The sequence below is a fragment of the Entelurus aequoreus genome, linkage group LG09 (genome assembly GCF_033978785.1).
Source record: "Entelurus aequoreus isolate RoL-2023_Sb linkage group LG09, RoL_Eaeq_v1.1, whole genome shotgun sequence".
Classification (NCBI taxonomy): Eukaryota; Metazoa; Chordata; class Actinopteri; order Syngnathiformes; family Syngnathidae; genus Entelurus; species Entelurus aequoreus.
The window spans coordinates 13,372,648-13,393,576 of record NC_084739.1 but is presented as its reverse complement, the minus strand read 5'-3'; the positions used below and the strand labels follow the sequence as shown (position 1 = coordinate 13,393,576).

The 20,929-nt window shown below is 38.2% G+C and overlaps 1 protein-coding gene across 3 annotated transcripts in view; it reads left to right on the top strand.

Moving 5' to 3' along the window:
* The window catches only part of tet1 (tet methylcytosine dioxygenase 1), an 85,377-nt gene that overhangs the window by 29,034 nt on the left and 35,414 nt on the right, over positions 1 to 20,929 (top strand). The window contains exon 1 of one of the 3 annotated variants that reach the window (XM_062058098.1): positions 6,587 to 6,701. The exons of the other annotated variants lie outside the window; for them this stretch is intronic. Coding sequence (XP_061914082.1) covers positions 6,660 to 6,701 — 42 coding nt within the window. The 5' untranslated portion in view covers positions 6,587 to 6,659. Of the gene's footprint in view, positions 1 to 6,586; positions 6,702 to 20,929 lie in introns of those variants that run through there. 3 annotated transcript variants of the gene reach the window in all.

The following is a 20,929-nucleotide window of genomic DNA, read 5'->3' as shown; positions in this document are numbered from 1 at the left end:
AGGCGCACAGAAGTTGTCTTTATTATTGTGTCATAGATCACATGCCTTAAGTCAGGAGTAGTGGTTTCTAAGGAGAAGCCAGTGTCACAGTCATGTGAGAGCAAGCGTTTTGCTTAGGAGCATTTAAAGGCCACCACACACTTTCCCTTATACTTGTGCAAAAAGCCTTTAAACATAACTTTTTGCCTCTTTATTAAATGTCAGCTTGACTATACATATGCAGATGATTGTCATGCGTTTCCCTTTTTAAGATGGTGTAATTGTCACATAAGTGTGAAAAGACATTAACCACTCATAATAAAAATAATGATAAAACAATAACAACGTAACATCAAGTATAACTAGTTGTCAATATCCAGCAGCTTTATTTACCGCTGCATGCGCTATAAAATGTTGGTTGCACTTCTCAGCTGATGGTGGGTAACTCCGGTATAGAAGATGTATGATATAAATCAGGGATGCCCAAAGTGGGGCCAGATATGGCCCGCCGTGTTATTTCGTTTGGCCCGCCGAAGGTTGGCTGCCAAATGTAATACATACTGTATTTAACGGAAAACATAGGGCGCAACAGATTATAAGGCACACTGCCGATGAGCGGGTCTAGTCAGGTCTATTTTCATACAAAAGGCGCATGAAAGGGGTAATATATATATATATTTTTTTTTCTAAATGTAAAACACTTCCTTGTGGTCTACATAACATGTAATGGTGGTCAAAATATTGCATAGATTATGTTTTACAGATCATCTTCAAGCCTCTTTCTGACAGTCGCTTCAGGATGCGCCGTTTTGTGGGCGGTCTTATTTACGTGGCTCAACTTCGACGGCGTCTTTTCTCCGTCATCCTTGTTGTAGCGGTGTAGCGTGCAAGGACAGGAATGGAAGAAGTGTCAAAAGATGGAGCTAACTGTTTAAATGACATTCAGACTTTACTTCCATCAATAACGGAGCAGCATCTCCTCATCCGTGGCTCACTAGTGCAATAACAACACCGGAAATGTGTCCCGTGAAAAAAACGTCCGACCGGAACTCTCTTATAACTAAAGGGTGAATAATGTAAACTCACTACACCGGTATGTTTTAGCGCTTTCATGGTGAGTTTACTGACAGATACACTACTGTTCAAAAGTTTGGGGTCACCCAAACAATTTTGTGGAATAGCCTTCATTTCTAAGAACAAGAATAGACTGTCGAGTTTCAGATGAAAGTTCTCTTTTTCTGGCCATTTTGAGCGTTTAATTGACCCCACAAATGTGATGCTCCAGAAACTCAATCTGTTCAAAGGAAGGTCAGTTTTGTAGCTTCTGTAACGAGCTAAACTGTTTTCAGATGTGTGAACATGATTGCACAAGGGTTTTCTAATCATCAATTAGCCTTCTGAGCCAATGAGCAAACACATTGTACCATTAGAACACTGGAGTGATAGTTGCTGGAAATGGGCCTCTATACACCTATGTAGATATTGCACCAAAAACCAGACATTTGCAGCTAGAATAGTCATTTACCACATTATCAATGTATAGAGTGTATTTCTTTAAAGTTAAGACTAGTTTAAAGTTATCTTCATTGAAAAGTACAGTGCTTTTCCTTCAAAAATAAGGACATTTCAGTGTGACCCCAAACTTTTGAACGGTAGTGTATAAGTAAGAACTTTACACTACTTTATATTAGAAATGGCAACAGCGGAGGATGAATGTCCCATAACAAGAAGATAGAGAAAAAGAAGAAGCTTATCGACTACAGTGTCGGCACGGACTACACATTTTCAGGACTTATGCAGATCCAAAATACAGATCAGCATAATATTGCGAAACAAAACGCCAGATAATATGTCTTACCTTATACACACACCATAATAATACTCGTATGTTGAAGCACAGTACAATCCATCAAGCGATGCGGCTTCATAGCTTACCAAAGTCGTAGTAAAACATTTTGATAGATTTTTGAGCGCCGTGTGTAATGTTCTATATTTTCAATGGAACATATAACATTTTTGTGTTGTTTACTTGAGTCATATTGCTGTCTACACGTCTCTCTTATGTGTGACTGCCATCTACTTGTCACACTCATCATTTCACCATGTACCAAATAAAATAGCTTTGAGGTCAGTAAGCACTACCAAAATTGTTCCGTACATTAGGCGCACCGTTATAAAGCGCACGGTCGAATTTTGAGAAAATGAAATTATTTTAAGTGCGCCTTATAGCACGGTAGTCATACTGACCTCTTTCAAGCTGCACAGTCATTGTCCGCAAGGCTACACAGTAAAAAAAAGTGTCGATTTTACTGTAAAAACCTGGCAGTTCAGTTGCCTGGAATTTGCCGTGAATTAATTAGTGGTACCATTTTACCTTTACAATAATGCACTGTAAAAGAGGAAATGCGGATTTTACGGTAAAAAAAAAAGTAGCAGCTCAGTCACCAGAATTCTGTGGTAAAAATAACAGTGATACTGTTTTTCCGTGTATTATATCCTTCCATCCATCCATTTTCTACCGCTTGTCCCTCTCGGGGTCGCGGGGATGACTGGAAGTATATATTTTACGGTAAAAAAAATGGCAGCTCAGTCACTAGAATTTAACAGTTTTTCAATTTGCAGTAATTTGGTATAAAAACTACAGTACATTTTATGGTAAAATTCTGGTGAGTTATCAGTTTTTTTATCGCAAAATCTATGTAATTTTTTTTACAGGCTAAATAGTTGCGTTTGAATTTGAGACCCCTGCTCTACGGTAAAGTTGTGACTTTTTGACGCCCTGTGGAAATTTTGGTCGCCATGCATTGCCCACGTCCTATAATGATAAACTAAACGCTTCGACATTTAGCGTCCTCCATATGTCTAATCTGTCTGGATAAAGTTTGAAAGCAACCTGATGAAATATCTAGGAGGAACTGGTTACAGAACAACACCTGCAAATGGTGAAAATCGGCAGAAAATGACCTTTTTAAATGTTTTGAGGTTAAAATGTAAATAAAAGATGCGGAGTTGTATGCTAACTCAATTAGGCACGCAACTTATATTCATGTGGCAATATGAGGCTAAATTTCTGCATTTTAAGAAATCGTTGTGTGTCCCGCAGACCATTGGCACATTTTCACTTTGGCCCTTGGAGGTAAAACATCTGGGCTCCCCTGGTATGAATGATATAAATTTGGCCGACGATATAGCTTTTATACTATCGTTTCATTGTGATAATGCATGTTGATGACACATTCTAGCTGTGTCCCACACATTTGACAACAACAATCAAACGAACGTGTCCTCAACACACTGTAGCATTCTTGCTAGCAGCTAACGTTTCTCCACAGTAGTGGCAAATAAACTATGTTTCTTACAAGTATCATCCCTGGAGGACGAGGAAAAGCTAAACATGCTACACTACACATCATAGGAGGATATGCTCACCGCAACATAGAGCTCTTGAATACAAACAAAGGTGGGCGGATCGATACAAATATCAATAGCACCGATATCAAGTATAGAATCCGTTTATGGCCGATACTAAAGTGGCAAGATCAGTATTTTTTATTAGCACAAGATCTTTTGTCGTTTTTCTTATTGTTTACAAACTCAGGATAAAAGTAAGTCCCTGGACACAGGAAGACTTTAAGGACAAAACCCAAAGGATTTAAATCATAGCCAATAATAGAACATCATTTGAATATTTATTTGATATTGTTACACCGCCATCTTGTGTTTTGGTCCGATTATGATTGGGATCAAAAATGATCTTGATCCATCCATCCATCCATTTTCTACCGCTTGTCCCTTTTGAGGTCACGGGGGGTGCTGGAGCCTATCTCAGCTACAATACTCAAATTTGTAGTATCACCCAAAAGGAATGTGAAGTATCCAAACAACACAATAAATAAAGTAGTGGATGGAACAATGTTACAACAGAAAGTAACCAGATATTAACATTAAATCAACAAGTTTATTAATAACAGTTTTGAGGAATGAATACAACCAGAAATAACGCAATATGGTACCGCATATGCCAGGAGCCATTGTAACTAGTTTGACTGCTGCAGCGGTGTTAGTGCTGGCTGTGCAGTTTGCTGTCTTCCGTTATTACCACATTGCTTCTGTGGCTGATGGCTTATGCAATACACATTAATTATAACAATAAATATAAATCAATCAAAAACCGCTATGTTTTTCTTGCCACATTCCTATGCACGCCAAAATATTATATTATTGCATGGAAGCGTGTGTAATATTACATATATATAATAACAGCCATTCTGTAATTAATTTGAGCAACTTGAGGGTTCCTGGTACGAATCCAGCTTCTGCCATCCTTGTCACTGCTGTTGTGTCCTTGGGCAAGACACTTCACCCACTTTTTGCTTCCAGTGCCACCCACACTGTTATGGAGGACTACATATAAAGTTAAAGTGCCAATGATTGTCACACACACACTAGGTGTGGCAAAATTATTCTCTGCATTTGACCAACAACCCTTGATCACCCCCTGGGAGGTGAGGGGAGCAGTGGGCAGCAGCGGTGGCCGCGCCCGGGAATCATTTTGGTGATTTAACCCCAAATTCCAACCTTTGATGCTGAGTGCCAAGCAGGGAGGTAATGGGTCCCATTTTTATAGTCTTTGGTATGGCTCGGCTGGGGTATGGAACTAAATGTGCTACTATGTGGCTCATTCACACTCTGTACAGCAGATTGTTCAATAATGTACACTGTCCTGTATATCTTTTATTTTTTCATTATCGCCTGTTTCTATTTAACGCCTCTTTGCCGTTCAGGTGAATAAACGCCCTGGCAGTAGTTACAGCAGTATTCTGCTGACATATAAACTGGAGTTCACAATAGGGTTGTACGGTATACCGGTATTAGTATAATACCGCGATAGTAATGAATCATATTAGGTACTATACCGCCTCTGAAAAGTACCAGCCCCCACCTCCCCGTCGTTGTCACGTCATGACATTGCTGATTTACGAGCAGAGGAACATGTTTGGCTGCGCACAATCACGGAGTACTTACAAGCAGACACAGTGTGTAGACAGAAAAGGGAGAACGGACGCATTTTGGCTTAAAAACTAAAGATAAAGGTGAAGTTATAACACTGAAACGCCCTCAGGAAGAGATGCTATAAGACATGGCTAGCTAGTTAGCGGCTAAAGTCCATCCCCAGTCTGCCTGCAGTGTTATAGCTACTTCTAAATCATTAATCCTCGCTTCCATGGCAACAGATAAAGTACGTTTCTTACAAGTATCATCCTTGTAGGACGAGGAATAGCTAAACATGCTTCACAACACACCGTAGCTCACCGGCGTAACAATGTCAACAAACGCCATTGGTGGATCTACATCTAACATCCACTGTAATGATACCAAGTACAGGAGTGTATAGTCGATACTACTATGATTACATAGTAGTTACATATTTTTTAGAATCCCAATTTTTTTTTAACATTTGTATTATGTTTATAAACTCATGAAATATGTCCCTGGACACATGAGGACTTTGAATATGACCAATGTATGATCCTGAAGTACTTGGTATTGGATCGATACCTAAATTTGTGGTATCATCCAAAACTAATGTAAAGCATCCAAACAACAGAAGAATAAGTGATTATTACATTTTAACAGAAGTGTTGATAGAACATGTTAAAAGAGGAAGTAAGCAGATATTAACAGTAAATGAACAAGTAGATTAATAATTCATTTTCTACCACTTGTCCTTAATAATGTTGACAAAATAATAGAATGATAAATGACACAATATGTTACTGCATATGTCAGCAGACTAATTAGGAGCCTTTGTTTGGTTACTTACTACTAAAAGACAAGTTGTCTTGCATGTTCACTATTTTATTTAAGGACAAAATTGTTCTTCCATTGCAATAAGAAACATATGTTTCATGTACCGTAAGATTCTTTGTTAAAATAAAGACAATAATGCAATTTTTTGTGGTTCCCTTTGTTTAGAAAAGTACCCGAAATACATTTTGGTACCGGTACCAAAATATTGGTATCGGGACAACACTATTTCACAGCATTCAGACTTTCAGAGATTTCCAGTCCCGTTAAAATATATCTATTTTTAAAATTGATTGAGGATTCTTTCGCCAATCAATCAGCAAAATGAGTGAAATCCCTAATCTGCGCATTCCAGCTGCTACCTCAACTCACTGTGCGGTTCCTCAGTGGTTAATATCGCTGAGTCACAGAGTTGTTTCCCCCTCCAGCCAGATCCAGCGTGTGTGCAGTCTCCATTCCACAGCTTGCGTCCGATCCCTGCGTGCAGTGCTGGAGTAAAAAGCCCACATAGGGGATCCTTTGTTTAGGAGAGTCTAGGCATGGAAGATAATTTACAAGCCGCTAAGGTCCTCACGCCATTGGCTGATGAGCCCCTGTCTGCCCCTGCGAAATGCATCTCATATGTGTGTGTGTCTATACATCAGTGTGCATGTGTGTGTGCGTGTGTGTGTGTGTGTGTGTGTGTGTGTGTGTGTGTGTGTGTGTGTGTGTGTGTGTGCCCTTCAGCTGTAGCAGTGTTTTGCTACGGCCGACCAGAGTCACCCTACTCATGACACCCGGGACCTTGCCCTGTGCTCGGCTACTGTAGCCTTTCTTTTGAGGTGGAAGGGAGGCAAAGCAAGATGGCCACCAATACTTTTTAGAGGTGGGGTATGCTGCCGAAAGCGGAGGGGCTTCCTCCCGGGACAGACGAGGTAAAAAAAAAAAAATTACATAAAAGCCGCTGGAGTGCGTGACTTAGGAGATGTAGTCTTTCTGCAGTGGAGTAGGGCTCATCCCTCGACAGTACCACCACAGGATTTAGTAGACTAGAGTGCTTTATTTTGGATTATTCTGACCGAGGACCCCGGGCTTGGCTTGGCTTGTCGTTTCCAGGTGGGTTGTAAAGACGTCAATCCACAGTCAGCAACAAGGTGCTTTGGTTGCACATCTTTTTGTACTACTTTGAGCCCCTTTGTCGCCTCTTGTCGCCCCTTTACAGTATTTTCAAGAGCCATACGTCCGCACCTGCTGTTTTTCTGGCCACCCTTAGCAGAGAGGCAGCGTGCTTTGTAATCCTAACTGATTATTTGGCTGCAGCACCAATGGTAACAGTATTCACCTACCCTTGTTATTGCAGGTTTTAATCTCTTGCAATGGCCACAGAGCTCAGATTTCGCCACTTCTTGTCTGTTTTCTGCTCTCTGTGGCAGGAAACGCGCACGAGTGAATGAAGGAAATTCTCACGTGCGCAGTGAAACACTCACACACAAACAAACCACTACTACTTTCGCTCTTCGCCGGGGAGAGGGCACGCTTTCTGTCTGCGAGTGTTATTAGGCGTCGACCGCCATTCATATCCAACTTAAAGAAAACAAAAAGAAACAAAGATCTACGTTTGTGAGTTTGTGCCAGAAAACTCCAAACCTCCCCGGAGACGCATCTTCCAGAGAGGTTTGTTAGGAGCCGAGTGTCTGTTCAACTGTTGCTAGGGTTTGGTCTCCAAGTGTTTGTTTGTGTGTCTGAACCACTCCAGTGAGTCTTTTGTCAGTCTTTGAAAGCTTCAACAACCACATTAGCCGCGCAGCTGAGTCCGAGGCAGGACAAGAAGTTATGGTTGCATTTTTTTTTAAAAGCACACACCTTGCGAGCGGCTGTACTCGACCCGAGGCAGACACAAAGACGCGGTTTGATCTTGCATGGTTAAATGGGAGCACATGAGTATGTATAGCATTTAGCATCCGACAATAAGAAGATTTTTGTAGCAAGGCCAAAAGAAACTGAATTAAAAACAGAGGGTGTTAGCTTCGCAGAACAATGATATACACGTACTGTACACAAGAGACACACGTGGGCCTGGTGCAGCGCTGGAAGACAGCCAGCAGTGCTTTGTCATTGAAAGCAGTTTGTTGTGACGCGTAGACCCCCCGAACAAAGCACTACTCTCCCTTGTGTCTGTTGCCCGTCTTTCCTTAACAATTTTCTAATGTCAGTCCCGGAGGTCCAACTATCTGTTGAAAGTCTAAAAGAGATTAGCATATGACTATTCTCATTGATTATAGGGGAAAACAATGACATATTAAAACAGATAAATGTTATATATGTAATTAAATACATGTATTTTTATAGGATTTTTATAGTAGTTTTTATTGTGTTTTTATTATTTGATGTAATTGTATGTACATACATGATAGCATAGATCCCTTTGGAGTATTTTTTTCTTTTTCTTTTTCTTTTTTTTTTTATACATAATTTCATATGCCAATAGAGGTTGCACATTAAATTAACAAAAAAGAGAAGGGAGTTATTCACTCCTCATACAAATGTTATGATAATTCAGTGGTGCGCCGTCAGGGCCAGGGTCAGGCCTTCTCTGCTGGCCTAACATAACCAGACATCATGATCATAAATAAAGATAAAAGTCATTTTTAATTTACTTTCCCTAAATATCTGAAAGTATTCATATTCTCTTCATGTCATATTATGCTCCTCACAGTGCTGTTGTTTTTAGGTTACAGTTTGTACCCAATCAGAATTTAGCTGGCTTATGTTGCCATGTTGTATGAAATCTGCCCGGGGCCTTCAGAATCAACAATGCAGGCGTCTGTGCACTGTCAGTGAACGGACACATACGGTTGATAGACAATTGCCATAGCCAATCAGATCATGAGTTGTTGTCAGTAAGGCCTTCCAGCTGGCCTTACGATGTGATTGGATACTCACTTGAGAGTCCCAAGTGAGTATCCGATCACAAGTTGCGAAAACCGGAAGTGGCACCGGAGCCATACGAGCCATAGAAAGCTACAGAAAACTCACCGGTACTCACAAAGAAGGAGAGCAAAATGTTGATTAGGTGGCAGATATATACAATTCTTTTAATTTTGACAGTACCACATAAGATATGTTTTAATTGCTGAAGCGGGTTTATGTTGTTATAATGTTAAATGCGCCAAAAAATAGACCGTTGTGTACACTGTAGTGTGTAAGTGTGTTTCTGTATAGTATCTCCAGCCGTGTCCGTGTGGTAACATAAATCACGGTATTTTGAGAGGTGAAGTCGGACTAAGTAGGACATCACTAACGGCCTAGGTGAGATATGCATGGCCTGCCACTGTGATAATTATATTATGATTTGATAAAAGTATTTGATAATGTTGTTATCAAATACTGTTTGGTGCCATTTGCTTTAATAAAATAAATACAAAATGTGGACTGTTTCTTACCTTTTTGTTTTGTATATGAAGCAGCACTATCCTCCATGAAAATGTACTTTGTATAATCACCCTCATTTCATCTTAAAGTCCAGTTTAGAAAAAGTATTTGATATTGGATATTTAATGCTCAGTATCGGCAGACCTATTCATTAATTCAAAGCAGTAAGACGACGTTTTTGCGTCTGATAAAACCCCCACAAACGCTGGCTTCCTATATTACAAATTGTTACAAATGTTATAAATAAAGTTGTTTGAAATAAACTCTAGCTTGGGCCGTGCTTTGGCTCCCGCTCGTACTGGGAGACAAATATACTGTACATACAAAGGTACATGCAGTACATACATACATACATACGCTCATACATACACACAAACATCCATACATACAAAAGCACATTCATACATACACACTCACACACACACACTGTACATACATACACATGCACATATACATGCATACACTCACGCTTCACCAAACATATATGCATACATACAAGTGTACACATCATATTAATAGTAATGCACACCCACATCACAAAACACGGCACACTGCTAAGGCTTAACGTATTTTCATCATAACAATATAAAAGGTTAATATAGACCCCTCCTCTTTCTTTCCCCCTCTCTTTATCTCCTTTTTTTGTAATTCAAGTATTCATTACATTTATTTATCGTTGCATTTGAAGCAATTGTAATTTTGATATTAGAGGTTATTATTGTTATTTATTATCAATATTATTATTTATATTGGTATTTTTATTGTTCCATTTGTAGTGCAATAATGTTTATTATGATTACTGTGTTACTACTATCTACTTCATTACCTGGTTCTTCTTTATAATTTTTAGCATCATATTTGTATATATCGTATTTGCTGATGTAGTTCTGTTGTTGTTTTTTGGTGTTGTCTTTCTCTGTCTTGTCCCCACAATTCCCCCCTCTGTCTTTTTTTCTTCTTTCCATCCCCTCCTGCTCTGGTCCGGCTGTACCAAACACTAAATATAGCCAAACATATAAATAAAGTCAAATACAAATAGGGCAACAAGAGAAATATCCCACACTTCTCTTTTCTAAAGTAAATGTGTATAGCAGATATGGACATCAACAAAAGGATTTGTCTGAGTGGCTGGACAGGAAAGATTAAAAAATAAAAATAAAGTAAAAAAAAGATAGCTTCCGCTGGTTAAACATTGTAGAGGCATGCTTCTGCTAGCTCGAGCGCTGTCACTTCTCCCAGTGTGGCGAGTCACAACAATGCTTACTACACTTTAAAAAATAACGTAAAAACTACAGCAAGCAATTGTTAAATAGCAACAGTAAAACACCGTAAAATCAAAAATAGTTTATCACAGTAGTAAATGCAGTGGGCTCTTGCAAAACAAAAAACTGTAGATAACCTAAATGACTATGGTTATAAAATGTAGAAAACACAGGACTTTACTGTGAAAATAATGAAAAATTGTACAACGCATTTGCAAATACTGTAATGTCATGCAAATGAAATTACTCTAAAATGTACGGTATTATTCTGTCTAAATTAAATATTTTGCAGATTGGACATTTGAATTTGTGTCACGACTTGGTTCTTGGGTTTTGTTTCTCCGGAAGGCAACGGAAAATTGGCACGTGAATTAAGAAACATGATTTAATATTAACACTCAAAAAAAGAATAAACAAAAGGCGCGCACAATGGCGGAAGTACAAAAACTTGGCTATGAAAATAAAACTTGCACAAAAGGCAGAAACTATGAACAATGAAACAAAAACACTAACTGTGGCATTAATAAACAAAAACTTACTTGGCAAAGAACTGTGAACATGACATGAATCAGAGTGATGAAAAAGTGTGAGGTCGCCAGGACGAACAACAGAAACAGTCAGATTTAAATAGTGACATGATCAGTGAAAACAGGTGCGTGACTCAAAACGTGAAACAGGTGCGTGACAGGACAGGTGAAAACTAATGAGTTGCTATGGAAACAAACAAACCAGGAAGTGCAACCAGGAACTAAAAAGAGTCCAAAAAACAAACACATGGCCAAAACAAAAACATGAACAGACATGACAATTTGCAGCATACCTTAATTGTTTTAGGGGTTTATGTTAAAGCATTAGCCGAGTTAACTTGTGGCTAACGTGTTTTCTTGTATTTTAGTGGCAAGTCGTTTATGAAATTGAGGGATTATGTCTATATGTGCTTCATTGTAAACTGCATCGAAATGAACCACACTGAGTGTTTAAGTTTGTTGGAATTAGTTGCAAGCAGCTATTTAACAGATACAGAGCATTTTAAGTTTTGTTTTTTAAATAGATCACTTGAAGGAACATGTTGCAGAAGGCCGTTTTGTGAGTTGTCCAGTGAAAGGTCGTACAAATACTTTCAAGTTAAACTCCTCATGTACCTCCCCCAAAATACAGGCATTTTGCAAATTCTAGTATTTGTGACAGGGCAGCATGGTGGAACAGTGGTTAATGCTTGTGCCTCACAGTGAGAAGGTCCTGGGTTCGATTCCCGGGTTAGGGGTCTTTCTGTGTGGCGTTTGCATGTTCTCCACTTGACTGTGTGGCTTCTCTCCGGGTCTTCTCACCTCCAAAGACAATGGTAGCCTGATTGACAACACTAAAATGAGTCCTAATTTGTTGTACATTAAATTCCTGGCAAACACAGCTGCCAGTATTTTACCGTATATTCTATAAGTTTTTTTTGTAAACAGGTTAACAATATATCACTTTTTTTCATAATAAGCAGTCAACTGTACAATTAACAGCTTCAACATCAACATACCGTAATGTTGATTTTAAGAAAAATATATATGTATTTTTTTTTGGCACATTTTAAAAAAAAATTTTTTTATGTGAATATTTTTTTCTTAAACGACTATTATTGTTATTATTGATACGGTTCTTGTTTTTTATAATTGTTTTTTTTTTATTTTTTATTTTTATTTATTTTTTTATTTTTTTTAGTATTGTTTTTATTAAGTATTGTATTTGTATGTATTGTAAAGCTGAGACTGGGCTGGAGTTGGGGTAAATGTTATATACATTCTGTATATAACATTTTTTAAATACATTTTTTAGGCCAACACTGCGCATATACATCGTACATCAGCAGCCAAGAGGAGCTTTTGTAACCTGTAACCTGTTTTGAAAAGGTTTTATTATAATATTTACAAGAATTACCAGTATGTTGAATCAAGAATCGATTCTGAATCAATCTTCACCCCAAATATCGGAATCCACTCGAATCAAGAGGTAATCGAGGTAGGTACTAGACGATCTAAGCCTCCAGCTTCTCTTTTCTCTATTTGAGAGTCCGATTATCAAGAATAATGATGTGGCTTTTTCATTTAAAAAAATGTAAACTGTAAACTGTTGATACTACAGTGCACAAACTAGAATTTCATGGTGTAAAAATGTGTCTGCAAACAATAATTTAGTGACATTGTGCAAGCAGACCAGCAGTAAGCCACGCCCTCTTTCTCTTCCACACACACAGGAAAGTAGGTATAGTGGCAACACATGCTGAAGCCTCATGATTGATTTGTGTGCAAATTTTGTGAATTTTACTTAAGTAAATGTTAAAAGAAAATACAATCATAACACAGTTTAATAGACAAGTATTAATATTTATTTTATGGATTTATTATTTGTTTTTCTGTTGCCTGCCTATCCTGCCCGCATGTCCCTGATATACTGTACACATATATTTGGGCTATCAAAATAACAAGTTAACTCGTGTGATTAATCACATAGAATTATTGCATTTGTCATGTATAAACGCATAAATCACTCGATTTATTTTGACCATACATGCTCCTTTACTTTAACCACGGATTGTTAATTGAAGTGTGGCGCTGGTTGCTTTATGGTCAGCGATCAGGTCAAGGCACACATTAGTGCAAAGATGATTTTGACTGGTAAATTTCACTTCATAATAAACCCTGACTGGACTTTAGATACAATTACATGCATTCAAGTGAAACATACAGTAAACGTTTTTTCATGTATGACATTCTCACAGTAAAATTTCAATTGTGTCCAAATAGTGGGTTATTTTTTTAAGGTAATTTAAATTATGCAAGCGAGTAATAACCTGTTATTGATCATGATTAATCAAAACTCAAAGGTGTTATTAACCTGATTTAAAAAGTCTCTCATTTGACAGTACTAATTAATCATCACATTCTTCTTTAGACAGCAAACTAGTTAAAACCGTATAAACAGCGCCTCTGCTGGTTGCAGCTATTTTGAGTTAATCGACAATTAATTACACTCATTAAACAATTCTTAATACTAAACTGATTACATTAGAATGTGTGTATAGTATGTATTTAATCGTTACTGGTGCAATGATACATGGATCTTCTGCCTTTTTGGTTAAACTCCCAGCCAATGATGCGTCAAGAAGGGCATCGGGTGTAAAAACTAAACCAAAACCACTTATGTGATTAATATGATTTTGAAACTGTTCAGTTTCAGTTTATTTTGAACATGCATACGTTACAATGTAATTCATCAGATATTTCCAGTTGTTTCATTACAGCACGTCCAAAAAGGAGTAGGAAGAAGATGAGTTTATTTAATCCTACCCCATTTCATACCATAGCAATTTTATCCTATTTCCTCTTTCTCTGTAACATAACAGTGAACACATAAATAATATATCATATTAAGCGAACAAATATTAAAAACATAAATAATCTTTGTCTCAATAAAAAAAAGGGTTCAAGATGTTCATCATAATTCTTGCAGTTTGAACAGTCTCTTAAACTGAATCATATTGGTGCTTTGTTTGATTTTTTGGGTTAATCCATTCCATAATTTAATTCCACATACGGATATGCTAAAGGGTTTAAGTGTTGTACAAGCATACACATGTTTTAAATTAGATTTTCCTCTAAGGTTATATTTCTCCTCTTTTGTTGAGAAGAGTTGTTGTACATTCTTGGGTAGCAGGTTGTAGTTTGCTTTGCACATAATTTTGGCTGTTTTGTAAATTCACCAAATCGTTGAATTTCAATATTTGTGATTCAATAAATATAAAGTTTGTATGTTCTCTATGTCCAACATTATGTATTATTCTAATTGATCTTTTTTGTAACACCATTAGTAAATGAAGCGAACATTTGTAGTTGTTTCCCCAATCACTGTGACAATCGATGTAAAATGAACACATTTTGACATCTCGGTTGCGCAATATAGCAAGAGATAAAATTAAGCCGATGGTCACTATCCACACTTTTATGGCTGTCATGGCACCAGATAAATTAGTTTCACATAAGGCATCAGCATTATTGGACATGTTCCGCTGTCAAATAAATATAAATTACAAATGTATAAAACCTATGTTTTATTTTGATATTAAATATAAGTCAATGATTTAAAAACTAACTAAATTATTAAAGTAGAATGTACCTTTTCAGCACCAAAAGGCCAAAATGCTTTAAAAAATTTGTGTTTTAAAAGTGTCGACTTTAGTGTGGACACTGGGTTTCTGGTGTTACAGTTGCAAGGCTGCAGGGAGCATGCTCGCAGCTGTGTGTGATGGATTCGAGAAGGATTGAAACATTGGGTGATAAAGTGGCTCCAACATTATTCATAATGTTTATCCTGTATTACAAGTTCTATCCCCACTGTTTTCCAACAGATTATTGCGTTGGCTTTAGAGTCATTTGTCAAACAGCTGAATTGTGTGCGGTCGCTACAGTTTACAAGCTGGTTGCCAAAAAAAAAAGCAAGGAGACCTTTACCGCCGTCCACTGTGTGGAATTGCAAGTTTTTTTGATTGATTGAGACGTATTAGTAGATTGCACAGTACAGTACATATTCTGTACAATTGACCACTAAATGGTAACACCCAAATAAGTTTTGTTTAAGTCGGTGTCCACTTAAATCAATTCATTGTACAAATATATGCTATCATCATAATGCAGTCATCACACAAGTTAATCATCAGAGTATATACACTACCGTTCAAAAGTTTGGGGTCACATTGAAATGTCCTTATTTTTGAAGGAAAAGCACTGTACTTTTCAATGAAGATAACTTTAAACTAGTCTTAACTTTAAAGAAATACACTCTATACATCGCTAATGTGGTAAATGACTATTCTAGCTGCAAATGTCTGGTTTTTGGTGTGATATCTACATAGGTGTATAGAGGCCCATTTCCAGCAACTATCACTCCAGTGTTCTAATGGTACAATGTGTTTGCTCATTGGCTCAGAAGGCTAATTGATGATTAGAAAACCCTTGTGCAATCATGTTCACACATCTGAAAACAGTTTAGCTCGTTACAGAAGCTACAAAACTGACCTTCCTTTGAGCAGATTGAGTTTCTGGAGCATCACATTTGTGGGGTCAATTAAACGCTCAAAATGGCCAGAAAAGGAGAACTTTCATCTGAAACTCGACAGTCTATTCTTGTTCTTAGAAATGAAGGCTATTCCACAAAATTGTTTGGGTGACCCCAAACTTTTGAACGGTAGTGTACATTGAATTATTTACATTATTTACAATCCGGGGTGTGGGATGTGGATGGGGGGGGCGGGGGGGGTGGGTTTGGTTTGGTTGATATCAGCACTTCGGTCATCAACAATTGCATCATCAGAGAAATGGACATTGAAACAGTGTAGGTCTGACTTGGTAGGATATGTACAGCAAGTAGTGGACATAGAGAGATCAGAAAGCAAAAGAACAAGTATATACATTTGATTATTTACATTTGATTATTTACAATCCGGGGAGGTGGGATGTGGAAGGGGGAGGGTGTTCGTTTAGGGTTGCAGTTGTCTGGAGGTGTTCTTTTAGTGCGGTTTTGAAGGAGGATAGAGATGCACTTTCTTTTGGAGGCTTCTCAGAGGGTGAGATAACTCCTGGAAATTACTGGCTTAGAATGGCCAAAGGTATAGATGTGTGTGTCCAAGTTTACAAAAACAGCAGGCTGTCTTCTTCTAGTGGATTTATTACAATCTTTGCAAGCTGGGTAACGTTTGCTGTGGTCTGTAACAACATGGCATACAACTATCAGAAATGCAGCCAATATTACATACAGATAATGTGTCATGAGACATGCAAATATAAATCAAATTAAGAGGACTTAAAGGAAAGTAAATGAGCTCAAATATACCTACACACGAGGCGTAATGATGCAATATATACACACAGCTAGCCTAAATAGCATGTTAGCATCAATTAGCTTGCAGTAATGCAGTGACAAAATATGCCTGATTAGCCCTCCACACAAGTCAATAACATCAACAAAGCTCACCTTTGTGCATTCACGCACAAACTTTAAAGTTTGGTGAGACAAAAAAGGAGTGGCATAAAACAGGTCTTAGAAAGTCGAAGAAAGTTGTACATGTAAACAAACTACGGTGAGTTCAAAGGCGGCCAAAATTAGTAGGACAAAACGGCGCTCGCCAAATAGTCTCTAATCACTGAAGCATGTTTAATATAAACAGTGTGATTTCTAACAACTGGGAAGTTTTGAGTCACGTTTGCCCTCCTACAGAAACCTTATTAAAACAAAACTTCTTTTTTTTTTCCTCATCTTTTTCCATTTTCGTACATTTTTGAAAAAGCTCCAGAGAGCCACAAGGCCGGTGCTAAAGAGCCGCAGGGTAAAGCAATTGTTAACATTATTATTGTAACTTACTGCTTTGTTCAAAAAGGTACATTTATGGTGTATTTATCATCATGCTGCAACAATTGGAGGATGTCTGGTGGTATGCGTCGTGCTCTTTTGAGCCTTGTTAAACGTGTCTTTCAACCTCAGGTTTTTTCGCCCTATCTGACGTCCAGGTAGTGAACTCACTGAATATCGGATGACAATCCAACTTTAAATTAATTTTCTCAGCTTTGGTTCCTGTCCTGCGTCCTGCTTTTCAAGCCTTTTTCCTTTTAAATGCTTTTTCTCTGCAACAATCACACGTGGGAACTCATTCTTTTCCACTCCAATGACCTCTTCCTCTCTTTAAACTCCGACCTATTGTTTTCCAGGCCAGGATGTCTCTTAGAGTTTTTTTCTTTGTAGACCAAACTAAGATGAGGTCGTAGTTTGCATTGGGACAAAATTAGGAATTTGTGATGAATGCACTCGTTTCATGTCTGGTCAGTTGGTTTCGTTGGGGTCTGGTGTGGCTGATGCATGTTCTTGATGGGTCTGTTAAACACTGATTAGAGTTGGATGGGCGTTTCTCCCATGTAAAAAGAGAGCAGACTCATGTTTGCTACAGAGTGGGGACAGAAGGACACAAATGTTAGCAACACTAACATAGCCACGTGAGCTAAAGTGCTAACAGTATATTAATAACAGCAACTCCATGCAAGGTTTGCTTTTTTGACGAATATAAACAAAATGGACAAGCTAGTGACAGAGCTTCATTTTAAAATGTGTAGTGAAGCATTAAAAGTGACTGAACATCAGAAGTGAGTGGAGATACACTATATTGCCAAAAGTATTTGGCCACCTGCCTTGACTCACATATGAACTTGAAGTGCCATCCCATTCCTAACCCATAGGGTTCAACATGATGTCGGTCCACCTTTTGCAGCTATTACAGCTTCAACTCTTCTGGGAAGGCTGTCCACAAGGTTGCGGAGTGTGTTTTTAGGGATTTTTGACCATTCTTCCAAAAACGCATTGGTGAGGTCACACACTGATATTGGTCGAGAAGGCCTGGCTCGCAGTCATTGTTCTAATTCATCCCAAATGTGTTCTATCGGAGTACAGGTCAGGACTCTGTGCAGGCCAGTCAAGTTCATCCACACCAGACTCTGTCATGCATGTCTTTATGGACCTTGCTTTGTGCACTGGTGCACAGTCATGTTGGAAGAGGAAGGGGCCCGCTCCAAATTTTTCCCACAAGTTCGAGAGCATGTAATTGTCGAAAATGTTTTGGTATCCTGGAGCATTCAAAGTTCCTTTCACCGGAACTAAGGGGCCGAGCCCAACTCCTGAAAAACAACCACACACCATAATTCCTCCTCCACCAAATGTCACACTCCTACCACTTTGTGGCTGAGTTTCTGTTGTTCCCAAACTCTTCCATTTTCTTATAATAAAGCCGACAGATGACTTTGGAATATTTAGGAGCGAGGACATTTCATGACTGGATTTTTTTTTTGTTGCACAGGTGGCATCCTATGACAGTTCCACGCTGGAAATCACTGAGCTCCTGAGAGCGGCCCATTTTACAAGTCTCCATGCCTAAGTGCTTGATTTTATACACCTGTGGCCGGGCCAAGTGATTAGGACACCTGATTCTGATCATTTGGATGGGTGGCCAAATACTTTTGGCAATATAGTGTAGGTGGTGCTCATAAGGGACACATAGTACTGATAGAATATCATTAAAAAGTCAATTTTGAATAATAGGGAAGCTTTAAAGGGGAACTGCACTTTTTTTGGAATGTTGCCAATCATTCACAATCCTTATGATAGACAAGTAGACAAAAGGTTGTAGTTTTTCGCTTTCTAACATATAAAAATCGGCTTGTTCCAGGTGGCTTGCAATGCAGCTAATGGGAGCAATCACTTCTACCTCTAAACCACCTGCATTCAAAAACCATCAACAATGCTTCATTTACGTTCCGTAACCTGTATAATAACCAAGCTGTAGCGACGTTGTTTTTGTAAAAGCGAACACTGAGGAACTCTTTCTATAGTGGAGTAACACATCGGCGTGCTATGGTATTAACCGTAAAATATAGCTACGGAAAGAGATAAGCTAGCTTCTATGTCAACACGAAACCCGTTTGAGTTCATAATGCACAACACAATACGATCGGACACTAATCTGTACTAACTTAAAAACATGAACAGTCATATTATAGTATCTGTAAAGTATTAGCCGACATTTCATGATTTGTTTGTACACAATTAGCCAGAGAGTGTATGTACTGTAGTTGTACGGTGATATGCTGCATGTATTATGAACAATATTAAAGTGACTCACTCAGCTGGCTGGGGAACGTTCTCAGTTGATTTGGGCACTCCATTAACTCGGCATAGCTTGGCTCAAACGTTCCAGATTTGTAGCGTGACCGAATCGCACCGACCTCACTCTCTGGGCTTCCGTCTGCTCCAACGTTTCACCGTCTTCTTTGTGCTCGCTTCTACAAGCACCTGTTCATCCTCTGTATATTCAGCTTCAAAAAGATAAGGTTGTGAATCCTCATATGTCCAAAAATAGTAATTCTTGTTATCTATTACCAAGTCTGCCATGATTAGAACACACTCGCGTCTTTGTTTGCGGATGTAGGAACACACATTTGTTGCCAGAAGTCAGATGTGTGCTGCTATGGAAACGGAAATAAATGCGCCAGTAAAGGAAGTCCCGTAAATTATTAAAATGACCAAAATATGGTGCATATTGTTGATATTACGTATTGTTATGAAGTGTCTGTTACTACATTATATATAGACTTGCAGTGTGTATATAAAACGGTGATGGCGGGTTTTGAAATGGTTTCAGAGGACTTTGAAAGCTACAACATTTGCTGCATCTTCCAAGTATCTTTTATCATCTTTAAAATCCTAATAACAAAAAGACTTGTGTTCTTGTCTCTCATAATGATTGTGAATGATAGTCAAAATTCCCAAAAAAGTGCAGTTCCCCTTTAAGCTTATCAAAACTGCTTACAGAAACATTGCCTATATTCTATTTCAAGTGTACTCTCTGCATATAAGTAAAGAAATCTCAAGTACTACTTGCATCAACACTGTAGAACAGGGCTATTCAGCTACATAATGAAGAGGGCCGCAGTTTCAAGAGCCCAAAGGCTCAGGGGCCGGACATGGAAATGTGGACATTTCGTCAGAAAGTGCCTGCGCAGGTTATATTTCTTTGAGACTGCGTTTACTTATTTGCAAAGTAAACACATCGGCTTTCACACTGCACTGTCAATAGATTAATTATTCTGCCCTCGCTACTCGTTTCCATCATGTGCAGCTAGTTAAAAGCATGAAGAAACAGAAGCGCTAGAAGTTTTGTTGAGGATTGATGTTCCTTCTTTTGCATTATTTTCCTTCTTCAGTTTTTTTTCTTTACACTCCTTCCTTCATTTAGTTTTGTAAGACTGAAAATATAAACATAAAATAAACATTACAAAAGTATAACATCCAGTATGTATTTTACATGAATAAAACGAATGCCGCTGAGATAGGCTCCAGCACCCCCCTGAAGGGAATAAGCGGTAGAAAATGGATGGATGGAAAACAGCAGGTTTAGTGTTAATATATTCCCACAATAAACTACAAATGTTTACACATGTAGAAATTATACAACATTCACACACCAAACATTGCACACACAGTATGTGACTTCCATCCATCCATTTTCTACCGCTTATCACAGTAAACCTAAGGTGTAGCATTGTTGCCCTCTACTGGTCAAATTTAGCGCTACATGAATTACATTAGGTTTGATCGGCATAGTTACTCTCAGACAAAACAACACAACCACAAATACAAAATACATCACAAAAATCAGCAATGTCAATACAAAAAAACCTAAAAATCTTCATGCACAATATCTACTTACAAATGTTTGACCAAGTTTCGTGACGAAGCTTACTCACTGGAATTTCTACCATTGTTGCTGCTTGTCTGGATCAATGTGTCCGTCGGAGCAGAACATTCATATTTTGTTGTCCAGTCATTGTTAAAAGTCAGATTTTTGCAATTTATTTTGATTTTTTTTTCAGGGTTGAATGAGTAGTCTT